This window comes from Stenella coeruleoalba (assembly GCF_951394435.1).
Source record: "Stenella coeruleoalba genome assembly, chromosome: 11".
Taxonomy (NCBI): domain Eukaryota; kingdom Metazoa; phylum Chordata; class Mammalia; order Artiodactyla; family Delphinidae; genus Stenella; species Stenella coeruleoalba.
The window spans coordinates 66,616,883-66,641,480 of record NC_137157.1 but is presented as its reverse complement, the minus strand read 5'-3'; the positions used below and the strand labels follow the sequence as shown (position 1 = coordinate 66,641,480).

Here is a 24,598-nt window from a genome sequence, read left to right as displayed (position 1 = left end):
GTAAAATGGTGTCATTGGTATCCCACTAGAGGGATTAAGATGTCACTGGGTGCACATTGTGGAAGCCAAGTGATTGGGGTTGCTTATTTTTGTTCTGATGTTTGATATTAAAAGAGGTGAGCCTCTAAGGCTTACAAGGTAGAGAGGATTTTTTTTTTTTTTTTTTTTTAAGGAATAAAGGAGGTTGAGCGTATTTGAAAGCAGAGAAAGAAGGTAATGTTGGCTGACATGTCTACAGAGCTTGTGTGTCAAGCCTCATGCTGAGGACTTTATACCCATGATCACATTTAATCCTTAAAAAAAAAAAAACCTCAAGATGAAGCTATTTCCTTTACCACCTTTGAGATGAAGCCACTGATACCTGCAGAGTTTATTTGCCCAACATCACAGAGCTAGCAAATGGCAGAACCCGGATTTGAATTTTCGCTCGGAATCTTAACCATTATGCCCAGGCGTAAAAGGAAGACCAGTACTACAAGAGCTAAGGGGCAACTGGTAGACTAAAATCGAGAGGATAGAGTCCTGTGAAGGTGATAAGGAGTCATGACCTCAACTAGAAATCCCACAGAGGAGGAACTATGTCTAACTCGCACTATGTGGCTTGTCACGGTCATGGTTGATGCAGCTGATACAGCCGAGACAGGAGTAGTTTGTGTTTGGTATGCGTGATGACAGAACTGACCTCTCACGGGGCCGGTTCCTTCCAGGTTCTCTGAACTGGCCCCCCTTTGTCATCTCATAATTCAGATTCCTAGGGGTCAGGAAGCCTCTTCCTGTTCTGGATGCCCCAGAGCTATCTGGTGCTAGCACATTCCAGAATTAAACTGTATCTGTCCTTCTCTGTCATGTCCTATAATGCCCGTACGTAAAAGTTCATGGAGCATTTGGGGGTGGAGGGTCCCTCAGGGAAGAGGAGCCCAGTTGCTGCACTGCAGTGATCTGTATTCTTCAGTCAGTCCCCACATAACAGGCAACCACCCACCGACCATCCACTCAACTTACTCATTCTTTCACCAGACATTTATTTCCTGTTTATTCTACTTTACACCCATTCTAAGCGCCAAGGATATCGAGATCAAAAGACAGCCATCTCTAGGGGCGGCAATGGTAACTGAAGAGCAGCCAGGACTGAGGCAGGATTTCATATTCTTAAAGATGGGAAACATTTAAGGTGTTTGTTGGCTATGAGCAATGAGGAGAAAGGACTGAAGAGAAGAAATGATATTGCCGAAGCAAGCTCAGGAAGGATAGGAAAAGGGAGTAATCTCCTGACACCGGAAGAGAGATGGTGTCTACCTATGAGAGGTAGAGAGAAAGGCATGTGCAGGACTTTGCGTGAGCGGCTGCATTTGTCTGAGGAAGGAGGCGACGGCACTTGCGGAGTTTGGGAGTGAGGTGTGGAATGCGACGAGCACCTTCAAAGTTTGGAACCGCTCCCCAGTGGAGGAGGGGGGCAAGGAAGGAGACAGCTGTGCCTCATGGCAGCCTGTGATGGGAACCGTGGAATTCCAGTAAAGCCAGTTAACACAGTTTTGTGGTTTCTCGTTACCAGCACTTCATTGTCCACACACCCATTAAGCCACAGGAGAAGCCCCTCTTTTGAATGATTCTCCTAGTCTTCTAACTAGAAGGAGGACGTTTGTTCATAAGAGCTAAAATCCTTGGGTCTGAGCCTTCACGTCCTAACTGAAATTATTCCTGACTCCTAGAGGATACAGAAGACAGTTGGATTCTGCTTATGACCTGCTCGTGAGATGATCTGGGTTGCCCCTTGTACAGCCTCAGGCTGAGTCATCTCCCTGGAAAGAGAGGAAGTCAGAGTGTCCGGTCTACACAGAACACCCCTCCCTCCACTGCACAGTGATTTCGGTTTTAGGCTAACAAGTGTTCCCTAGTTCGTGGTTACTCCTTTAGGATTCTTACTGGCAACAGAAATGAGCTCTAATTTAAGCAGACAAAGAGTTTATCAGAAGAATGTTAGGGGGCTCACAGGTTCATTGGAAGGCTTGGACAAACAAGCCTGGAGACGAGACTGCCAGAGGCAATGCCCCAAATCCCACTACACAGCTGGTCTGGGAGAAAGCGTGGTTGCTCCCCGGGGCGCAGAGCTGCTTCTGGCGCCACTGACCAGCAGTGCTCCCCCAAAGCTCCTGCCAAAACCTCTGTCACTGCTGTCTCTGGAACAGATATGCGCTCTCCCAGCTACCCCAGAACGGGTTCTGCGTGGCCTGACTTCTTTGCATCTCTAGCTTCTGACTCAGAGTCTAGAGTGGGTGGTCTGATTAATAGCGCCTAGCTCATGTGCCAGTAGCTGAACTTCATAGGAGACAAAGAACGGGAGTGTTTCTGTTTTTATCTGCTGTAGGGGACGTGGGCTGTGCTGGGAGTTAAAATGTTGAGTGGCCAGAAAGAATGACAGATGTCCATTACAGTGCCGTAGACCCATGAATGCGTGTTCCAGTCCTTCTGTATTGGGGAATTCTAGGTCACTGAACGCTGAGTTTCTCTGTAGTTCCTCTACGGCGGACTTTCAAATTCTTCTTTGAATCTTCAGCACTTTGAAGGATACTCCCAGGAAATGTTTGTAGAACAAATTAATACGTGTTTGTTGAGTATATTCTTTCAACAAACACATATTGGGCATATACTTGTGCCAAGCACTTTGTCAAGCGTTGTTTGAAGGATCAGAAAAGCTTTTACACAGTAGTAAAGGAAGAAGCCATCAGGAACAAGGACTGGGCTGCCATGCAGGAATCACAATATAAGGATTTGGGTCTAAGAAATACTGCTTGGGTACAAAGCAAGGTGGGTCTGAACCAGCTTCCCATTTGACGTTGGGGATATGGTGGATGTGGGGTGGAGAGGGCTGAGAAACATAGCAGGGTGGATTGCAGAGATGGGGGATGGGAGACTGGCAGAGTGGACGGCCACCTGCTGGGAACAGAATGGGAAAGTGGCACCTCCAGGCCCCCTGGCTCTCATCTCACTGGGCTTTTCTAGGCAAGTTCGGCTTGTTCATTTATAGCACTTGCTGGTTTTTCTCTAAGTGACTCTTCTGTGCTCAAGTTGTAACAAATAAGTTTGTTATATTTGTAAAGCTCTTAGAACAGTGTCTGGCACAGTAAATACTATGTAACTATTCATTAAACATATGAAAATAAAGCAATGTTCTGTTTCTAATACTTCCACAAAATATGTTAGGGATTCCACTGGGACTCACATTTAGTCAAATGCTAGGTGTATTTTTTCATCTTTGACCTTTTACATAAGCACCTACTTTACATTTATTAGGTGCTTTTCATGTTCTAGGCACTGTCTGTAGCACAGCAGCTCAGCACCCCCTCTGCCCATTCACAGTTGGCAAATCTTGAGTGTTGCTCCCTGGGTAGAGTGCCCTGTCTGACCCACTGGATTACCTAGACAATGACCCGGTAATTCTTCTTGTTGAACGCTGAAGTTAAAACTGAAATTAACGCAGCTTTTTCAGTTGTCTTCAGTGGGAGAATTGGTCCAATTCACCTCTTGTGATTATTAAAGATGGAAATTCTAGTTGATGTGGTTTAAATCATATAATCCTCATGAGAACCTCAGAAGGAAGCCAGTGAAGTTTTCTCCATTCTACAGATGAGGAAAATGAGGCAAGGGAGTTTAGGTTTCCGTCCAAGGGTCAAAGAACTAATAGGTAATGGCATCACATTTGAACCCAGGCAGGCTGGTTTCAGACCCTGTGTGGTTAAGCTCTATGTCCACTCATTTTCTTCTTTTCATAAAGCAGCATAACTCCTTCATCATCAAAAGCATTCTTTTCAAAGGTCAAATGAGTCTCTCCCTTACATGCTTCCCTTACAAGTTAGCACACAGCTTAGCAAAAGCCTAGCCAGACAGAACTTAATATCAATAAATAAGGTGTATCCTGTATCTTTTTAAATGGTCATACAATATGGACAGATATATTATCAGTTAATTAGTTGTGTAGATTTAGGTGTTTTTTTAGCTTCAGAAACATTTCATTCTTGCAGAGAGAAAAATTTATTTGCATTTTGCCGAAATTGTCTGTATTTTTAAAATTGAATTTGGTCAAGGCATGCAAAGATGAAATAGACACATCCAAAACTGAACTGTTTGAATGTCTGGTATAGAAACATAATTTTAATAACATACACTGTCAGATCTGGACTGTAACTCTGGTAAATGACATCAGTGAATGGGACTCCAAAAACTCTATTTGTGTGCAAAACCTCTTATTAGCCAAAAAAGGTCCTTGGAATTGTGCCAAAGCCAGAGACTTTTATGCACCTCAAATGGCCATAAACTCACAGGGACAACCAAGGGTCTTCCAGAGTGCCGAGAGAATCCAGTTATTCTCCACAGCATTCCATCTGAGGAATCCTAACCCACAGTCACCAATAGCCAGAACACCTTCACTGCTTCTGTGCTCTTTAGAGCAAATGTGTCTCTTCATCGGGTTCAAATGGGTTTGTTGTTTATTTTTTTATAAAACAAACAAACAAACAACTTTTTGTTCCCTTGGTAAAACTGGAGGCCTAACGTATTTTCCAATTCCTTTTGACAGAGGAAAAGACGAGCATATGAATCTAACCTCATCTGTGACGGTCTGCAGCTAGAAGCAACCAGATCGGTAAGTGTCAGACCCTTCCCAGCCGCTGGCTGCCCATTGCTGCTGGGAACCCCCGTGTCACTCGGGATGCTGGGATGGCATTCGAAACGTGTAACCCCAGCCGTACCTTAGCTGTCAGCTGGGAAGGGAGTCGATCAAAATCTGCATTATAGAATATACATTTGTTTCTCATAAAAGCCAGCAGATCTTTTTTAATAGCCAAAGAATGTAATAATAAATCCATATAAATGTATTTATTCAAGAACCTTTCTGAAGATTTTTTTCATTATACAAACAGTAGTTTACCAAAAAAAAAAAAAATAGAAAATGTAGGAATAGTGGAATCTGTACCTTAATTATCCATAAATAATCTTACAGTTCTTCTAAACATTTTTTTGCTCAGATGTATATATTTTTTTCCCTTCCAGAAAGGAAAATTATTATTTCACAATTTTTAAATTTGCTTTTTCCCCTTTATTATATAGTAAATGCATTTCTATATCAATAAATATAATTCTTTTAAATTCTTTTTAATGGCCATGTAACATGACATTGAACAGATATATAATAAATAGTCTTCTAGGTTTAAGAAATTTAAAAAATTGTTATTCCAATAACACTGCAGTGACTAGTGTTTTTATGTTTACTTAACTAGTTTGGACTAAAAATTAACACGTTTGCTTTTTTTCATCTAAAATATTGGTAATTTTATGAAAGAACTATGCAACATAAAAAGAAATCTGTGTTTTAAAACTGTGAAAATAGTTGGTTTGGTTTTCTGGTTTGTGTTTTCATTCTTCCAATATAGCTTTTGGATGACAAGCTTGTATTTGTAAAAGTACATGCTCCATGGGAAGTGCTATGTACGTATGCTGAGATAATGCACATCAAATTGCCTCTGAAACCCAATGATCTGAAAACCCGGTCCTCAGCCTTCGATAATTTCAATTGGTTTACCAAAGTCCTCCAAGTGGATGAAAGTATCATCAAGCCAGAGCAAGAGTTTTTCACTGCCCCATTTGAGAAGAACCGCATGAATGACTTTTACATTCAAGATAGAGATACATTCTTCAATCCAGCCACCAGAAGCCGCATTGTAAGTCTAAACACAATTTAGCTGCTGTTGTTGGGTGATTTAGAACCTGCTGTTGGATGATTAGTGGTTTAGTTTGGCTGGTTTGGTTTGGTTTCTAAAAGCTGCCCCAAAAAAAAGAAAGAAAAGAAAAGAAATACGCCTACAGATTCCTGTTAGGATAGTAAACAGTGATTGGTTAGTTACACTGTATAAAACACCCACTCTATTTTGCAATCTTTTTAGGTTCACTTCATTCTTTCTCGGATCAAGTATCAAGTAAGGGACAACGTTAAAAAGTTTGGGATTAACAAACTTGTAAGCTCTGGGATCTACAAGGCAGCTTTCCCTCTCCATGATGTAAGTCAAACAGCAGAAATGAAATAAACTATCTAATGTGTACTCCAGTGTTAGAAGGGAAGGGCTAACTTCTTGACCTTGTTTCTTCCTTGGTAAAATGAAGACGACGTATTGCAAGACTACAAGCTCATTTAGGGCAGGAACCATGTTGTATTGTTTAATGCTGAATCCCAGGCACAGGGAAGCCCCTCAGTTTAAATGAGTGAATGAATGAGTCAATGAATGAATGAATGAACAAAGAAAGGAATGAACAGTAGCTTACCCATAGTTAATGTGTGGAGTGTGTAGATTAGCAGTTAAGAGCATACACTCAGGCTGAACTACCTGCTGTGCCACGTCCTAGCTGGATGATCTTGTGAAAGTCATTTAGCCTCTCTGTTCGTCAATTTCCTCAACAATAAAATGGGGGTAATAATGGTACCTACCTCGTAGAGTTGTTATGAGTAGCGGTCCCCAACCTTTTTGGCACCAGGGACCGGTTTCATGGAAGACAATATTTACACGCATGGGGGGGCAGGGATGGTTTAGGGATGATTCAAGGGCATTACATTTACTGTGCACTTTATTTCTATTATTATTACATTGTGATACATAATAAAATAGTTATACAACTCACCATAATGCAGAATCAGTGGGAGCCCTGAGCTTGTTTTCACTTGCCACTCACTAATAGGGTTTTGTGAGTCTGCAAGCAATTGATTTATTATGGTCTCTGTGCAGTCAAACCTCTCTGCTAATGATAATCTGTATTTGCAGCCGCTCCCCAGCGCTAGTATCTCCGCCTCAGCTCCACCTTAGATCATCAGGCATTAGATTCTCGTAAGGAGCGCGCAACCTAGATCCCTCGCATGCGCAGTTCACGGTAGGGTTCGAGCTCCTATGAGAATCTAATGCCACCGCTGATCTGACAGGAGGTGGAGCTCAGGCGGTAATGCGAGCGATGGGGAGTGGCTGTAAATACAGATGAAGCTTGGCTCGCTCACCTGCCAGCCATTCACCTCCTGCTGCACGGCCAGGTTCCTAACAGGCCATGGACTGATACCAGTCCGTGGCTCAGGGGTTGGATAGCCCTGGTTATGAGGGTCAATTAATCCATGTCAATGTTAGAACAGTTCCTGGCATATAATAAGTACTACTTATCTGTCAGCTATTTTCATAATTACTGACAGATATTATTATCAACCAGAAAAGTATTGGTTCTTTGTAAGAAAAATACATGTTAGACCATTTCATTTGTCATTTTCTGTAATACAGGCTTTTTCCCCTCTGAAATACCATTTTCAAACTGTGCCCTGGAATATCACAGGGCTTTTAAACAAGCGTCTTGTCAGGGTTCTTGTCACGATGGCGATACAGCAGAGTGTTGACATTTTTTAAGGACTATGTACTGAGATGACAGCAACTCCTCAAATTCAGGAGCACTTCTCTAGCTGGTAACATCGCTCATGAAATGAAAATTTTAAAATGTGACTGCTTTAGACCCTTAATGATTCCATAAATGCAAGGATATTATATCTAAGCTTTTAAAATAAATTCTGTCATTGAAATAAAATACTATATTATATTGCACTGTTACTCTGTTACATTCGCTGTCAATTTATCTGAATCTCTAAGACCAAAAAAGCAAAGACTGAGACTGATAATTGCTACTGTGTAATTCATGTATTTGTAGATAAAGACAATATTGAAATGTACTGTATAAGATAATAAAACTAGGACAATAAATAGCTTCTTCATACACATGCATAAATAGAGAACAGGGAGCTGGGTGGAGAAGCAGAAGCTGAGCTTCCTGGCTAAGACACCCAACACAGCAGTCCAGCCCTACAGTCCATATGCTTTATATTTGTGCCCGAGCAAAATTAACAATGAGAGCATGACATGAACTCTGGGGACACTTGCAAATAGCCATCATGATTATTAATATGGGATGCCAAGGTTCTGTAATATTCAGTTGACATCTACCCCAGTTCTTTTCCCCTAAAGCCTCTTGTAACTGCACTAGTCCCATGTCCAGGCTAAGGAATGATCTTGTGTGGTGTTTGGAAAGGAAGTAAAAGGAGGTCAGGACCCATGTTAAGGCTTTAATACTAATACTTTTCTGGTTGATAATAACATCTGTCAGTAATTATGAAAATAGCTGACAGATATATAGTACTTATTATATGCCAGGGAGTATTGTAACATTGACATGGATTAATTGATCCTCTTAACAGCTCTATGAGGTGGCTGTTATTATGATCCCCATTTTATTGATGAGGAAATTGATGAATGGAGAGGCTAAATGACTCTCACAAGGTCATCCAACTAGAAAGTGGTGGAGCAGGTGTTTCTGGTTCTAGTACAGGTGGAAGGAAAGTGAGTCAGGTTGAATTTAAGCAGAAGCAGGAAGTTTGGTTTCTTGAACAAGCTAAATGTATAACATCATGTCAGGCTTTTTTGTTGTTTATATTCTACGTGTGGTCACAGAATAACTGCTGAATTGCGGGGCAAAAAGCCTGGGTTTTAGAATTGACCCTGCCACTAACCAGCCAAGGCCCTGGTTTCCCCAGGTGTCCAAGAAGGGGCTGGACTCTCAGGTCTTCCTCCAGTGTAGCAGTTTGGGCCCTTAAGCAGCCCAGTTTTTCACTGTTTAGGACTGGCCCATTTACAGGACATTAAGCATCTTCAGGGCTCTCACCAAATACCAGTGGTGGTCCCCGGGATTCTAACAACCAAGCATTCCTTTCCACCCACATTTGCAAATGGTCCTCCAGGGGTAAGTATCACCCCTGGTTGAGAATTACTAAAAATTACATGGTATTTTCATCCCTTCCAGCAAATAAAGACCCCTTATTTACAAATGACTGTGAAGTGTTAGTACCACATTTAATCAACAGAACACATGAACACGTGGTGATTGTGATGCTCATTTGTTTGCTTCTGCTTCCCAGTGCAACTTCAGCAGTCCGTCAGAGGACCTCAGCTGCCCCAATGAACGCTACCTTCTGTACAGGGAATGGGCTCATCCTCGAAGCATGTACAAAAAGCAGCCCTTGGATCTTATCAGGTGAGTTGTAGCGAGCACTCCAATGAGAAGGGCTCAGGGTTCCCCTCGTGGCTTCTAAATGTGGCAGTCGTCCAAGAGTACTGCTAACCAGTGGAATTCACCTGCAGCCCTGAGCTTCATTGCCCGGAGTTTTTATTGAGGCTTCATTACCTAGGCATGATTGATTGAGTCATTGCCCACATGGCTCAGTCTCCAGCCCCTTCTTCTCCTGTTGGTCCTGCGATATCACATGGCTCCAATCACATGGTTGGTCTTTCTGGCATGGCCAGTCTCCATCCTGAGTCATCTCATTGGCACAGACCATCTAGGGTCCACCATCAATAACGAAGTCATTCCTATCTTGGGAAATTCCAAGGCATTTGAGGTTACCTCCGAGGAACTGGGACCAAATACCCACCAAATTCTTCATTAAACAGGAGTAAACATTAGATTTAGCTTAAATTGTATGATAAGAGATACCAATTTTCACTGCTTTCCTGTATCTGCTGTTAGGTACCATTTCCGTCAGCATATGAATTTAATGTCTAGTTCAGCATGTGTGTTCTGAAAGCACCAATGTTGGCTACTTTCCAGAAGCTTATGTTGTTTGGGCAAGGCTACTGGAGAGAGAGAGATCAAGAACAACTAAACAAAAATAAGCAAATAAGTGAACAAAATTTCTGATTGAAATGAAGAAAATAACACAGTGATAAGATGGGGAGGGGTGGAGTGAAGTAAATCTAGAAAGTTATCTTTGAGTAGGTGGCATGTGAGCTGAGATTTGTCTACTGAAAAGGAGCCAGTACTTTGAGAATCTGGAAAAAGTCATTCTAGGAAGAGAGGCAGCTGGTACAGTGGCCCCGAGGCACAAAAACACTTGGCAAGTTGGAGGAAATTGTGAAAACCATTGCTAAGGAGAAAGGGAAAGATGAGGCACAAGGTTAGAAGGGTATCAGGAAAATGGAAAGGAGTGTAGACAAGTGCAGTGAGAAGCTGTTGTAATATTTTAAGCATTCAAGTAATTTTATCTCACTTACATTTTGCAAAGATAGTGTAGAGGTTGGGTTACAGGGGGCACAGGAAGCAGGGCGAGCCGGTAGGAGGCTAGTAGCATGAGCCAGATGAGAGATCGTGGGAGCAGGTGTAGAAGCCTTTGGGGATTCAGGTTGACAGGACATGGTTATGGGTTGGATGTGGAGGGTGAGGAGAAGAGGAGGGTCAAGGTAGCCCCTGGTGGCCCTGGAGCCAGGTGCCTGTTCTTTCTATGAAATCTCAGTGCCCGTCCACCTGAACTTGGGGAAAGCCTCTTAACCTTAAAAGTGAGAGTTTTAAAACACTGAAGAATTTTCGTTTTGTTTTACATTTTATTAAGGGAAATTTCAAACATATACAAAAGCAGAGAGAATAGTACAGCAAGTCTGCCTACTATGTCTGTCACCCAGCTCCAAACATTATAAACTCCTAGTCACTGTTATTTCTTGTTTATCTCTACCTCCTACTGGGTCATTTTGAAGAAGATTCCAAATAGTGTAACATTTCGTTAGTAAAATGACAAGGTCTCTTAAATACAACCAGAGTACTCCTTTTGTTTAAAGTCATGAAATAATCAGTATTCATGTTTTCCTGGTTATCACAAAAATATGTGTTTTTTTTAACAGTTTTCTGGTTGTAATCAGGATCCAAACAAGGTCCAGACGTTGCAACTAATATATCTCTCAAGTGGCTTCTAATCTATAATTTTCCTGTTTCCTTTTTGTTTTCTTTGCAGTTGTTGAGGGGCTTCTCTATTCTCTATTTAGCCGATTTCATTCTCCCCTGTGGTGTTAGACTTGTTTCTCTGTCCTATGTATTTGCTTTAGTTAAGTCATTTGATCCTCATCTAAAAGTTTGATCTGATTGAGGTTCGACTTTGTGCAAGAATACTTGTGTGGGTTTTGTACTTCTGTCGAAAGGTACATAGGGTCCATTTGTCTCTCTCGTGACGATAGCAGCCATTAATGAATCTTGCGTATTTCATTTGGTCATACTCTAATTTCTTCCTTCATTTATTAGCTGGATCGGAATTATGAAGAGGCACTGTGTCTCATTAACTCGAGTTATCCTGTAGAATAAAATTTTGAAAGAGGATGTACACATGTCAATATTTGAAGTTGATATTTTTATGAGGGTTCCCTTCCATTATTTTTGTTTTATGTTAAACCTATGGCAGGGTGATAGGTTTGATGGCTTTTTAATCATTCTTTATGGGTTTTTGTTTGGGAGCAGGGATTCTGTAAAGAAAACAATTTCCCCATGATTTTAAGTATCTTTTGCTAAAATACATTTAACTATTCCCTGTCCCTGGTCCACATGTTCCCTTTGTTGCTTCCCATTAGTAACCCCTTGAGCGCTCAGGCTGTTAAACCTTCATCGCTGGTTCCCAGGGGTTAGCAGAGGGAAAATGGACTCCTTCCCAAACAGCAAACCAAACAAACCAGAAAGAACAACCTGGAGGAAACAGACTTTGCCCCGGAAAAAAAAAGCAAAGTTTCCCTCAGCACTCTCTCTGAGTGCTAAGATGTGGTATCCACAGTACAAGGACAGGATTCTATTTTAAAAAAGAGAAAGAAAGAAAGGATTATTCTGAGAATAAAATGCAGCTCTTAGGAATTAAAAATGAACAGAACAGAAAAAAACCCAACAGCCGTGTTAAAAAATGAAGTTGAAGTAATTGTGCAGAACGTAGAGCAAAAATATAAAGGAACAGCGGGAAAATGGGGGAAAAGAGAAAAATTTAAAAATCAGCCCAGGATGTGCAATGAACAAATAATAGGAATGCTAAAAATAAGGACAGAGAAAATGTAAGGAGGAAATCAGATAAATATTTCATGACAAGTACCTGTAGAACTGTATTGAAGAACTGAGCGCCCTGAGTCTCTGGATGGACAGAGTAGTCAGAGCCCAGCCCGGAGAATGAACAGGGAGCCATCAAACCACTGCGACGTGACCTCTCAAAATACTGCAGACAGACAGAAGATCCTACGAGCCTCCAGAAAGAAAAACAGGTTTCATATGAAGGAGCAGGACTCATAATAGCACTGAATTTCTCAACAACAGCACTGCCACCTACAAGAAAAGAGAGCAAGAATTTCATATTTCTGAGGAACGTGCTTTTTTTAACTCACGGTCCGAATGCAGTTATGGCCAAACTGTTGATTAGGTGTGAGGAATTTTCACAATTTAAACGTGCAAAGTAATGGAGGAGGTACTCCACCAAGAAAAAGACGTGGATTCAGTAAATGGGGATTCCCAACCCGAGAGAGGGACAGGGCGATCCCAGGTGACAGCTCTGTGGCAGGACTAGCAAGTCATTAATCCAGGTGGCAGGAGCTCTGAAGAGATTGAGTCAAGGACATGAAATTGATAGGCTACCTCGTGTGTTAGAAAGTAGTGAGAAAGTTACACATTAAAGGAAAGTCTGGGGTTGAATCGTTGATAAGTACACAGAAAACTAAGCAATGAACCAGCAAGACAATTATTAATTCCAGAGAAAACAAAATATTGGGCAGGAGAGAAAAAGTAAGCATAGCGGATGACTTGATGCAGCTGTGAGCAGTCTTTACAGAGTCTTACTATTTATAAAGCAAGGATATTGCTCTAATCAAAATTATATCGTAACTATGTCGAGAGGATGGAGGAGTGGAGGTGTGGGTGTGTAGATGAGACGGGGATTGAAAGAGAGCTTAGGGCTTCCCTGGTGGCGCAGTGGTTGAGAGTCCGCCTGCCGATGCAGGGGACACGGGTTCGTGCCCCGGTCTGGGAAGATCTCACATGCCGCGGAGCGGCTGGGCCCGTGAGCCATGGCCGCTGAGCCTGCGCGTCCGCAATGGGAGAGGCCACAACAGTGAGAGGCCCGCATACCGCAAAAAAAAAAAAAAACAAAAGAGAGCTTAATCCTCATCTTCCAAAGTAGAGCATCAGTAGGTGATACATATAACTGAAAAGTCAATAAACTGCACTGCAGGTATATTATTTAGAGAGACGGAGGTAAATATTCCAGGAATCAGCTGTAAGAGTCGAAAGTGCTTGCTTCTGGCCGGGACATGGGAGAAGTTGTTGGGGACTGCTTCTTTGTATAATCAGTGTTCTATCAATAGAAGTGTTTGACTCTTTAATGAATGTATAGGTATAACTTTGATTAAAAAAATCAAAGCTGAAGTTTTAGAAATTGGTGTTAAGAACTGGGATGTTTGGGGCAGAGAGAGATAATAATCAGAGAATATCCCATTTGAAGGGCTTCTCATTTTCCCCAGCCTTTCAGCAAGAACCAGGAGGCAGGCTTTCTGTTTAAGATTTTAAAAGTTCTTTCTGACCTTCCTGCCTGCAGTGTGACGGGGGTACCTTCGGAAGTAATGAGCCCCTGTCACTGTAAATACCCAAGCAAAGACTGCCTGACCAGCTCTCCAAATGCAGCAGGATATTTTTACTATTGGGTAGTTGGAGCAGGCGACTCCCAACATGATTTCCAGTTTTAAATGTGGTATTTCCAGGGCACATGATTGATAAGAACATATTCAGAAAGCCTGACAGCAAAGAGCCCAAGACATGTCAAACCCACTGCCAGGGTTTTCTCTCCCAGACACCATCCCGAGCCTGCCATTTACCTGTCATCCGTGAGCCGGACCACAAAGCCCCAGTCGCATGAGAACGGACACACTGTGTTCCTCCTGCCTCCTGGTTCCACATCGGCCTCAGCCCCTCGTTTTCCCCCATGGATGTGACCCACACCGCGGCCTGTGACCAGGGAGCTCTTCTCTCAGCTGCCCTGTGAGGGATGGTCCAACCCAGGGATGTTCCTGTGTGACGTCTTCTAGGACTCCAGGCTGTTTCTCAGGGCTGAGTCCCCGCCAGGCTAAGCCTGCAGAGCTCAGCCCAGCTCCACACTGAGGCAGAAGCCTCATAGAGGCCCCAGAGCCAAGTAAACCTACAGGTTTTACCAACCACTGCTGAGCCAGAAGTGAAAGTGCGTTGAGGAAAAGTGTCAGCAAGAGTCGCCTCAACGAGTGTCTCATTGCTTTCTCCTCACCCCTAAGCCCTTTGTCTCTGCCTGTGTGTACTTGTCTCCCTCTCAGGAACAATCTGGCCCTGCTTCATGCCCTGCCTCCTTTCTTATCTCGCCCACCTGGCCTCTTCCATTTACCCCGGATTAATTTAAAAACATTGAAGAGTTTCTAAAACTTAGGAAAAATAGAAGTGCTACATACAAAGAATACAGGGCAGTAGATTCCTCAGTCCTATCCGTCCTGCCCTCTCCCATTCTCATGAGTTTTATAAGTATTTTGGTCAGAGAGCCATTCCACTCCTAGTTCGTTATCAACATTTTCTTATTATTTGTGACTTACATTACATTTGCTCCGAGGAAGTTCCCGAGATAAAGCAAAAACAGTTAACTGAGCAAATTGTTCGTGTTCATTTGTTTCATGCATGTTAAGAACAATCTGGGGGAATTGATCAAATCTGCCAGTCTTGACAAAGAGTGATGATAATATTCTCTATCTGCTCCATATTCAGCATTTTCCCCTCCTTTGCTGTATTCTAATTTACTTCTCTTCAGCAGGTTAATCCATGATCAGTACTTCCATGATATGTAAAACACTTCTTGTTTCACAGTAGAATTTGGGGCCTGCTATGAAAATGGATATGTTTTTAAGTGTGAATTGAGTCAGAGGTTTAATTCTAAAGCCCCCTTTATTTAGGATCAGAAATTAGTATTAGGATAAAGCTGCAGAGTGCTCATATGTCTCTTCTGAAAATAACTTCTGTCTTTCTTCAGGAAATACTATGGAGAGAAGATTGGAATCTATTTTGCCTGGCTGGGCTATTACACTCAGATGCTTCTCCTGGCAGCAGTTGTGGGAGTGGCTTGCTTTCTCTACGGATATTTTAATCAGAATAACTGTACATGGAGGTAACCTCTCTCTATTCCTTGTTACCGTGCTGAAAAGTCGATTAGACATAAAATTATTTTCAGGGACTTAGACTGTTTTAGTAAAAGAAGACTCATCGCAGAACACTTACGGCTTCAGATGATATATCCCTTTTGTCCTGAGCATAATAACTAAGTGAAATGGAAGAAAATTTTTCTTAGATAACGCAGCCCAGCCTCTGACAGGAATATTACCGTTAGGAAACACGCCAGTATTTTAAGACAATACTTTGTTTGAAAAAGAAATGAGGTCTGGAGGGAGGATCAACTTTGAACTTCTGGCTCCCAGAGGAATGCTTCACTCAGCCCCACAGATGTGGGCCAGGAGCAGCTCTGATTGCTTCAGGGTTTCAATGGCAAAACTGGTAAAATTGGTGTTTTTATGTTTTTAGAAATGACTTCTTAACATATATTAAGGAATACATGTTTGAAAACTCAAGTAAATGATACTTTCTTTTGTTTGTTTTACTTTAAAAAGAAAAAGAAAGCCCTAACAGTGTTAGGGGGAAAAAAAGTAGTAAAGAATGAGTTTGTGCTTGATGTTGAAATTAAAATACCAGCTGCGCTGTCTAGAGGGAAATACATGGGTGCCAGAACACTGAATTTCACCATCACTGTTCTGAAATGTATTATTAATCCTTTGCTTTTGGTGATCTCAACCTCCAGAAGGGATGCAACACTGAACCAGGCATTTTCTCTTGTTCATTTGGCCTCTATCCAGGTGTGACAGCCAGATCAAAATTTCTGGGCAACAGTGACAAACCGATGACCACATTTTTCTAGCCCAGGGCATATGAACCTGGCTCTGGAGGCAGGAAGCTTACATGGAAGCTGTGATGTATAGGCATAATTATCCATTCTGTTAACAGAGGATTCTGAGTGTTTGTGCCCATTATGGTTCTTAGCTAGAAAGCTGCAGATGGTCTTGGAAGTACTCTCCTCTCTTCACTGGAAAAGAGTTTAGGGCCAAAGGCTGAATGTTGATATCTTTTGCCTAAATTTGTCCTTGGCTTCTCCATTGTTTCGCATATTGTTCCAGCCACAAAAAGGTATCTCAAAAATACACTTTCAAAGTGAAAAAGTAGCATTTTTATACAGTTCTTGCATGGTGGTGGCTCTCATTATAATTTATTTTATAAAATCACCATAACAGGCACACCACATGTTTCCTACTCTTTCACACAAATTAATTTACAGAAAAGGGTGTGGAGGGGGGGTAGAGTCTTGAGGATATACTCCCTGTGCTCAAAACTATTGCGACTTTATTTACTTAATTTTTAAATAGTTTAAAAATACTTAAAATATATGTATTTACAGTTAATTTTATTATATACTCAGTAGAGTCACAAGAATAGAAAATGTATTCAAGCTGTAAGGAGTAATGATTCATTACCCAGTTTAAGAAAAAGAACAAAACTGTTACCCGTGAAGTGCTTTGCTCAATTGCATCCCCTTACTTTGGAAATGACAACTATACTAAATTTTATTTTTCTCATTCCTTAGCATACACTGTATATTCTTTTTCACATGTACTTGTACCCCTACAAAATATAATTTATTTTGTGTGCTTTTGAAAATATCTATGGATAGGCAGAGGATACTATAGTATTTCCTCTTCTATAAAAGGCCTGTTTAAAGCTTATGCACACTTTAAAATAACAGCTTTATTGAGATATAATTCATATACCATAAAATGCTCCCTTTGAAAGAGTACAATTAGTGGTTTTAAGTACATTCACAGAGTTTACAACCCTCACCACTATGTAATTTTAGAACATTTTCATCACCCCACAAGGAACCTTTAGTACCTTTAGTAGTCACTCCCTAACCTCCCTTCCCCTTAGCCCCTGGCAGCTACTAATCTACTTTCTGTCTCTACGTATTTGCCTATTCTGGACATTTCCTAAAGGGAACCATATAGTGTGTGCAGCATGTGGTGTTTTGCGATTGTCATCTTTCACTTAGCATAATGTTTTCACGGTGCATCCATGGTACAGCATGGACCAGTACTCCATTCCGTTTTGTGGTCAAATAATATGCCATTATATGGATACACAACAACATTGTTTATCCATCCATCAGTCGACATTTGGGTTGTTTCCACTTTTTAGCTATGGTGGATAATTCTGCTGTGATCATTCATGTACAAGTTTTTGTGTGGACATATGTTTTCAATTCTCTTGAGAATATATCAAAAAATGGAATTGCTGGGATGTATGGTAACTGTAGATTTAACATTTTGAGGAACTGCCAAGTATCTTTTTAAAAGTGACTGTACCATTTTACATTCCCAGTAGCTATGTACGAGGATTCCGATTTCTCTACATCCTCATCAACACTTGTTATTGCTGGGTTATAAATAAATAAACAAATAAACAAATAAATATTAGCCCTCCTAGTTGGTATGAAGTGGTAGGTCATTATGGCTTTGATTTGTATTTCCCTAATGCCCACTGATGTTGAGGGTCTTTTCATGTGCTTACTTTGTCATTTGTATATCTTCTTTGGAGAAACATCTGTTCAAATTCTTTGCCCATTTTAATTGTGTCATTTGTATTGTCTAGTTTTAAGTGTTCTTCATATATTTTGGATAAAAGCCCCTTATCAAATATTTATATTGCAAATATTTTCTCCCCTTCTGTGAATTGTCTTTTCACTTTCTTGATGGTGTCCTTTGAAACACAAAAGTTTTTAATTTTAATGAAGTGCAGTTTACCTGATTTTTTACTTTTGTTGTTTGTGCTATTGGTGTCATGTCTTAGAAAGCATTTGTAATCCACAGTCATGAAGACTTTCTCAATGTTTATCTTCTAAAAGTTTTATAGTTTTAGGTCTATGAGTTCATTTTTGTAAATGGTATAAGGTAAAGGTTCAACTTTCTTTCTTGCCAGGTATATATTCAGGTGTCCCAGCACCATTTTGTAAAGATTATTTTCTCCCCATTGGATTATCTTGGCACCCTTGTCAAAAAATATTTGGCCATAAATATAAGAGTTTGTTATGGACTATCAATTCGTTTCTATCAATCGATATGTCTGTCCTTTATGCAAGTACCAGATTATATTGATTGCTATAGTTTTTTAGTAAGTTTTGAAATTGGAAACTTTGTTTTTCAAGATTGTTTTGATTATTCTGGGTACCTTGCATTTCCATGTTAATTTTAGGATCAGCTTGTTCATTTCTACAAAAAAGCCAGAATTGCATTGAATCTGTAGGTCACTTTAAGGACTACTGCCATCTTAACAATATTAAGGCTTCTTATCCATAAACACAGAATAGCTTTCCATTTATTTAGGTCATCTTTAATTTCTATCAATATTTTATAGTTTTCAGTGTACACGTTTCACACTTCTTTTCTCAAATTTATTCTAAGTATTTTATTATTTTTGATGCTATTGTAAATGAAATTGTTTCCTTCATTTTATTTTTAGATTATTCATTCATGTTGTATAGAAATACAATTACTTTTTATATACTGATTTGTGTATTATAACCTTGATGGACTGGCTTCTTAATTCTAACAGTTTTTGGTGGGTTCCTTAGGATTTTAATATACTATATCATATCATCTGGAATAGAAATAGTTTTACTTATTTCTTTCTAATCTAGAGGTTTTTAATTTATTTTCCTTGTCTAGTTGCCCTGACTAGAACCTCTAGTACAGTGTTGATCTTGGGAAGAAAGTATTCAGTCTTTCACCACTAACTATGATCTTTGCTGTGGTTTTTTCGTAGATGTTCTTTATCAAGTTGAGGACATTCTCTTCTCTTCCTAGTTTTTAATCCATTATTCTGTTAATATGGCATATTACATGAATTGATTTTTGTACGGTTGAATGGTCCTTGCATTCCTGGATACATCCCACTTGATTTGATTTACTGGATTTAATTTGTTAATATTTTGTTGAAGATTTTTTCATTTATATTCATAAGAGATAGTAGTCTATAGTTTTCTTGTGATGCCTTTGTCTGGTTTCAGTATCGGTGTAATACTGGTTTCATAGAATGAATTGGGAAATGTTTCTACCTCTTTATTTTTAGGAGAGTTCATGAAGCATTGGCATCAGTTTTTCTTTCAATGGCTGATAGAATTCACCAGTGAAGCCACATGGGCTTAGGCATTTCTTTGATTACTAATTCAGTCTCTTAACTCACTGTAGGTCTATTCAGGTTTTCTATTTCTTCCTGAGTCAACTTCAGTCATTTATGTTTTTCTAGGAATTTATCTATTTCATCTAGATTATTCCATTTGTTGGCATATAATTATTGACATTATTCCCTTATATTCCTTCTTTATTTCCGTAAGGTCAACAGTAATGTTCCTCCTTTCATTTCTAAGTTTAGTAATTTTCATCTTCTCTCTTTCTTTTCTTGACTAGTCTAGCTAAAAACTTGTCAATTCTATTGATCTTTTCAAAGAACCAACTGTTGATTTTTCTCTGTTGCATATCTATTCTCTATTCCATTTATTTCTGCCTTTTGTCTTTTGATTGGAATATTTAATTCCCTTACATTAATGTAATTTCTGATAAGCTTGGAATTACATCCATTTTTCTATTTGTTTTCTATTCCATTGTTCTATTTATTTTCTATATGTCTTATGTCTTTTTTTTATTCCTCCATTACTACATTTTTTGTATAAAATATTTTCTAGTATACCATTTTAATTCTATTTTAATTTGTTGTTTCTTTTTTTTTTTTTTTTTTTTTGGTATTTTCTTAAGTGGTTGCCCTGGAGATTATAATTAACATCTTGTTTTAAAGCAATCTAGTTCATATTAATCCCAACTTAATTTCAGTAACATATGAAAACTCTGCTTTGGTATCGGTCTGTCCCCCTCCCCCTTTGTGCTATTATTATCAAACAAATTACATTTTTATACATTTATAAGCCCATCAACACAGTTTCATAAGTATTGTTTTATGCAGTTATCTTTTACATCAGATAGAAGAAAATAATTACATGCAAAAATGTATTTATATTTTCTTCTTTTTCTTTAACCTATGTAGTTACCTCTACCATTGCTCTTTAGTTTTTCAGCTGAGTTTGACTTACTGCCTAGTGTCCTTTCATTTAAGCCTGAAGGACTCTCCTTAGTATTTCTTGTAGAGCAGGTCTGCTAGCAGTGGAATCTTTCAGATAATTCTCCTTCATTATAAAAATCTATTATATAAATATAAATCTTTCAAATAATTTCTCCTTCATGTTTTTTTAAACTTTTTATTTTATATTGGAGTATAGCCAATTAACAATGTTGTGATAGTTTCAGGTGCACAGCAAAGCAACTCAGACTTACATATACATATACATGTATCCATTCTCCCCCAACCTCCCCTCCCATCCAGGCTGCCACATAACGTTGAACAGAGTTCCCTGTGCTATACAGTAGGTCCTTGTTGGTTATCCATTTTAAATATAGCAGTGTGTATATATCGACCCCAAACTCCCTAACTATCCCTTCCCCTCACCCTTCCCCCCAGTAACCATAAGTTCCTTCTCTAGGTCCGTGAGTCTGTTTCTGTTTTGTAAATAAGTTCATTTGTATCATTTCTTTTTAGATTCCATATATAAGGGGTATCATACGACATTTCTCTTTCTCTGAATTACTTAGTATGACAATCTCTAGGTCCATCCATGTTGCTGCAAATGGCATTATTTCATTCTTTTTAATGGCTGAGTAATATTCCATTGTGTGTATGCACCCACATCTTCTTCATCCATTACTCTGTCAATGGACATTTAGGTTGCTTCCATGTCTTGGCTATCGTAAACAGTGCTACAGTGAACACTGGGGTGCATGTATCCTTTTGGACCATGTTTTTCTCTGGATATATGCCCAAAAGACCCCAAATAGCCAAGGCAATCTTGAGAAAGAAAAATGGAGCTGGAGGAATCAGGCTCCCTGGCTTCACACTGTACTACAAAGCTACAGTCATCAAACCAGTATGGTACTGGCACAAAAATAGAAATATAGATCAATGGAACAGGATGGAAAGCCCAGAAATAAACCCACACACCTGTGGTCAATCTATGACAAAGGAGGCAAGACTACATAATGGTGGAAAGACAGTCTCTTCAACAAATGGTGCTGGGAAAACTGGACAGCTACATGTTAAAAAAAAAAATGAAATTAGATCATTCTTTAACACCATACACAAAAATAAAATGGATTAAAGACCTAAATGTGAGACAAGACACTATAAAACTCCTAGAGGAAAATATAGGCAGAACACTCTCTGACGTAAATCGCAGCAATATCTTTTTTGATCTGTCTCCCAAAATAATGGAAATAAAAACAAAAATAAACAAATGGGACCTAATTAAACTGTCCTTCCTTTTTTGAAGAATAGTTCTGCTGGATATAGAATTCTTGATTGACAGTCTTTTCCTTTAGCACTTCGGTGATATCATCCCACTCCCTTCTGGCTTTCATGATTTCTGTTTAGAAATCAACTGCTTGTCTTACTGAGGAGTCTTAGAACATGTTGAGTCACTTTTCTCTCTCTGCTGTCAAAATTCTCTTTTCTTGTCTTTTGACACACTGAGTCTGATGTGCCTATGTTTGGATATCTCTAAGTTTATACTACTTGGAGGTTGTTGAGCTTCTTGGATGTACAAATTAATGTTTTCATCAAATTTGGGAAGTTTTTCAGCCATTATTTCTTCACATATTGTTTCCGCCCCTTTCTTTCCCTCCTTCCTTCTGGCACTCCTATTATGTGTATTGTTGATGGTGTCCCACCCATCTCTTGAGGCTGTGTTCATTTTTTGTCATTCCTTTTTCTTTGTGTTTCTCAGACTGGATAATCTCAATAGACCTAGTTTTAAGTTAGCTGACTTTCTCTTCAGCCAGTTCATATCTGCAGAGGAACCTCTCTAGTGAATTTTTCATTTTAGTCATTATTGGTCTTTTAAATAATTTTTATCTATTGATATTCTCTGTACAATGAGATGGTCACATACTTTAATTTGTTAAGCATGGTTTCTATTAGTTCTTTTTTTTTTTTTTTTTTTTTGCGGTACACGGGCCTCTCACTGTTGTGGCCTCTCCCGTTGCAGAGCAACAGGCTCCGGACGCACAGGCTCAGCGACCATGGCTCACGGGCCTAGCCGCTCCGCGGCATGTGGGATCTTCCCTGACCGGGGCACGAACCCGCGTCCCCTGCATCGGCAGGCGGCCTCTCAACCACTGCGCCACCAGGGAAGCCCTCTGTTAGTTCTTTAACATATGTATAATTGCTTATTTATGTCTTTGTCTAGTAATTTCAGTGTCTGGACATCCTCAGGGAGTTTCTATTGACCTCTTTTTTACCCTGTGTTACGGCCAAACTTTTCTGTTTCTTTGTGTATCTTGTAATTTTCTGTTGAAAACTGGGCATTTAAAATATTGTGGCAGATCTGGAAACCAGATTTTTCCCCTCCTCAGGGTTTGTTGTTGCTTCTGTTGTCATTGCTGTGCTGCTGCTATTTATTTAGTTATTTTCCTGAGCAAATTCTGTAAAGTCTGTATTCTTTATCGTGCATAGCCATGAGATCTGTGTACAAAAGCTTAGTTGTCAGCTAATGATTGGACAGTGATTTCTTTAAATACTTCGAACCAATCATTTTTTTGAGCCTTTGCCGAGTGGCTCTGTGTTTGTGTGTTGGGGAATGCCTTCAGCACTCCAGCAGGCAGTTTGCAGCTCTTCCTTAGCCTTTACTTCTTGCTTATGCAGAACCTCAAGGTCAGCCAGTTGAGAGATTAAGGTTTTCTCAGGTCTTTGCTGGTCATATGCACTGTCCACAACTCTAGGAATTTGTTGGAGGTTTTTAACCCTACCCCCACCCCCAGAACATCTCATTATGCAGTTTTTCCTTCTGAGTTTTCTAATCAGCATCTTGTTAGTCTGTGTTGGTGTCACTGCCTCAGGCAATTGTAATGTTAAATAATTCCTGCTAATTACTTTCAACAGACACTCTGGGGATAGGGCTATTTGCACAGTATGAGCTTGAGATAGGTCAAATAGTGACAACTCTCTGGGGATGGGTTTTTTGGTAACTTCAAACCACTTCTGCCCCTTCAGTGGCTGCTAGGCTACCTTGGTTGTGAGACTGTTGGTTTTAAAGGCCACCATGAAGCTGAGGTTATGGGGATGGCAATAAGTCAAGTTAAAGTGCCCCAAATTTTATGGAAAAGATTCAGCTATTTTTCCTCAAATAAGCACCCCTCAGACTGCTGGAAGACTTTGTTTAATTTCCACAGTTCTGCAGAGGTTAATTTTGACAGATTTTGCCAGTGTCTTTGCTTTATAGAGGAGCAAGTTTTCCAAGATCTTTACTCAGATATTCTAGAAGTGTTTCTCATGCCCAGTTATTTTTTACTGAGTTATTTGCAGGGCCAACTAATTCTGCAACTCCAGTCCCATTCACGTAAGAGTCCATCTGCATGGCTTCTCCTAGAGCGAGCAGTGTGTAACCTGTTGTTAGTTTGTTGGTTTTTTCTTATTAATTTGTAGTAGTTTTAAAAATACTCTTGTGATTAGTCCTTTGTCATTTTTACGTGTTGCAAAACTTCTACCAGTCTGTGACTATCTTTTTTCTTTTCTCTTTATGGTGTTTTAATGAAGTTCTTACTTTTAAAAGATTTTGAATGTATTAATATTTTCCTTTATGATTTAAGCTTTTTGTCTCATTAGTAGAATTTTTCCTTACCCCAAGGTTATCTAGATAGTCTTTTAAATTTAATTTTCATTGTTTTTTTAATAAGTTGGTACTATTGCATTTTTATTTTCCACCTGGAATTGATTTGTATATGATAGGATTTTGTGGTTCAACTTCATCTTTTTCTGTGATATTCCATTGCAGCAGCCCTATTTATTCAAACATCAGTTCTTACCTTACTAATTTGCTGGGCCTACCCTGCATGTTCTACATCAGTTTTGGTGTATACAGAGGTCTCTTTCTGAACTCTTTATTTTGTTCTCTTGCTCAGTTTTTCTTAACCTATCCCAGTAGCACCTTGTTCTTTAGGAGATGTCTTGAGTGTTCTGAGGCTTTGCTCTTCTATTCAATTTACAGCTCATATAAAGGAGAAGTAACATCTTCAAGTATTGATTCTTCCAAATTGTGACCATGATAATGTACCCAATTTATATAGGTTCTTTACTCTCCCAGAACAGTTTTATCGTTTTCTCCATATAAATTTCATACATTTTGAATTAGATTTTTATACTTAGGCTCTTCATATTTTTTAAGCTATTGAAAAATGGTGTTTTAAAAACTGTTGCAGGTCTTTAGAGACACAGTTTCTTTTTGTGACCCTATATATATTATGTATACTGATTTTGTGTCCAGAAAACTTACTAAACTCATTTTTTCTCACAATTTATCTGCAGGTTTTATTGAGTTGTCCATATAAACAGTTATGTAATCTGTTAGTGATAGGAGTTTTCTTCCCTTGCCATTCCTCCTATCTTTGTTTTTTTGTTTTGTTTTGTTTTGTTTTTACTTACTGTGCTGGCAAGGACCTCCACTGAAAAGAAGGGATGATAGCAGGACCCATCATCTTGTTTCTGA

At 39.6% G+C, this 24,598-nt stretch overlaps 1 protein-coding gene across 2 annotated transcripts in view; it reads left to right on the top strand.

The window, feature by feature from the left end:
* The window catches only part of ANO6 (anoctamin 6), a 200,745-nt gene that overhangs the window by 121,404 nt on the left and 54,743 nt on the right, over nucleotides 1–24,598 (top strand). For both annotated transcript variants that reach the window (XM_079938006.1, XM_079938007.1), the window contains 5 exons: nucleotides 4,574–4,639; nucleotides 5,427–5,714; nucleotides 5,937–6,050; nucleotides 8,984–9,099; nucleotides 14,891–15,025. In XM_079938006.1, coding sequence (XP_079794132.1) covers nucleotides 4,574–4,639; nucleotides 5,427–5,714; nucleotides 5,937–6,050; nucleotides 8,984–9,099; nucleotides 14,891–15,025 — 719 coding nt within the window. The remainder of the gene's footprint in view (nucleotides 1–4,573; nucleotides 4,640–5,426; nucleotides 5,715–5,936; nucleotides 6,051–8,983; nucleotides 9,100–14,890; nucleotides 15,026–24,598) is intronic.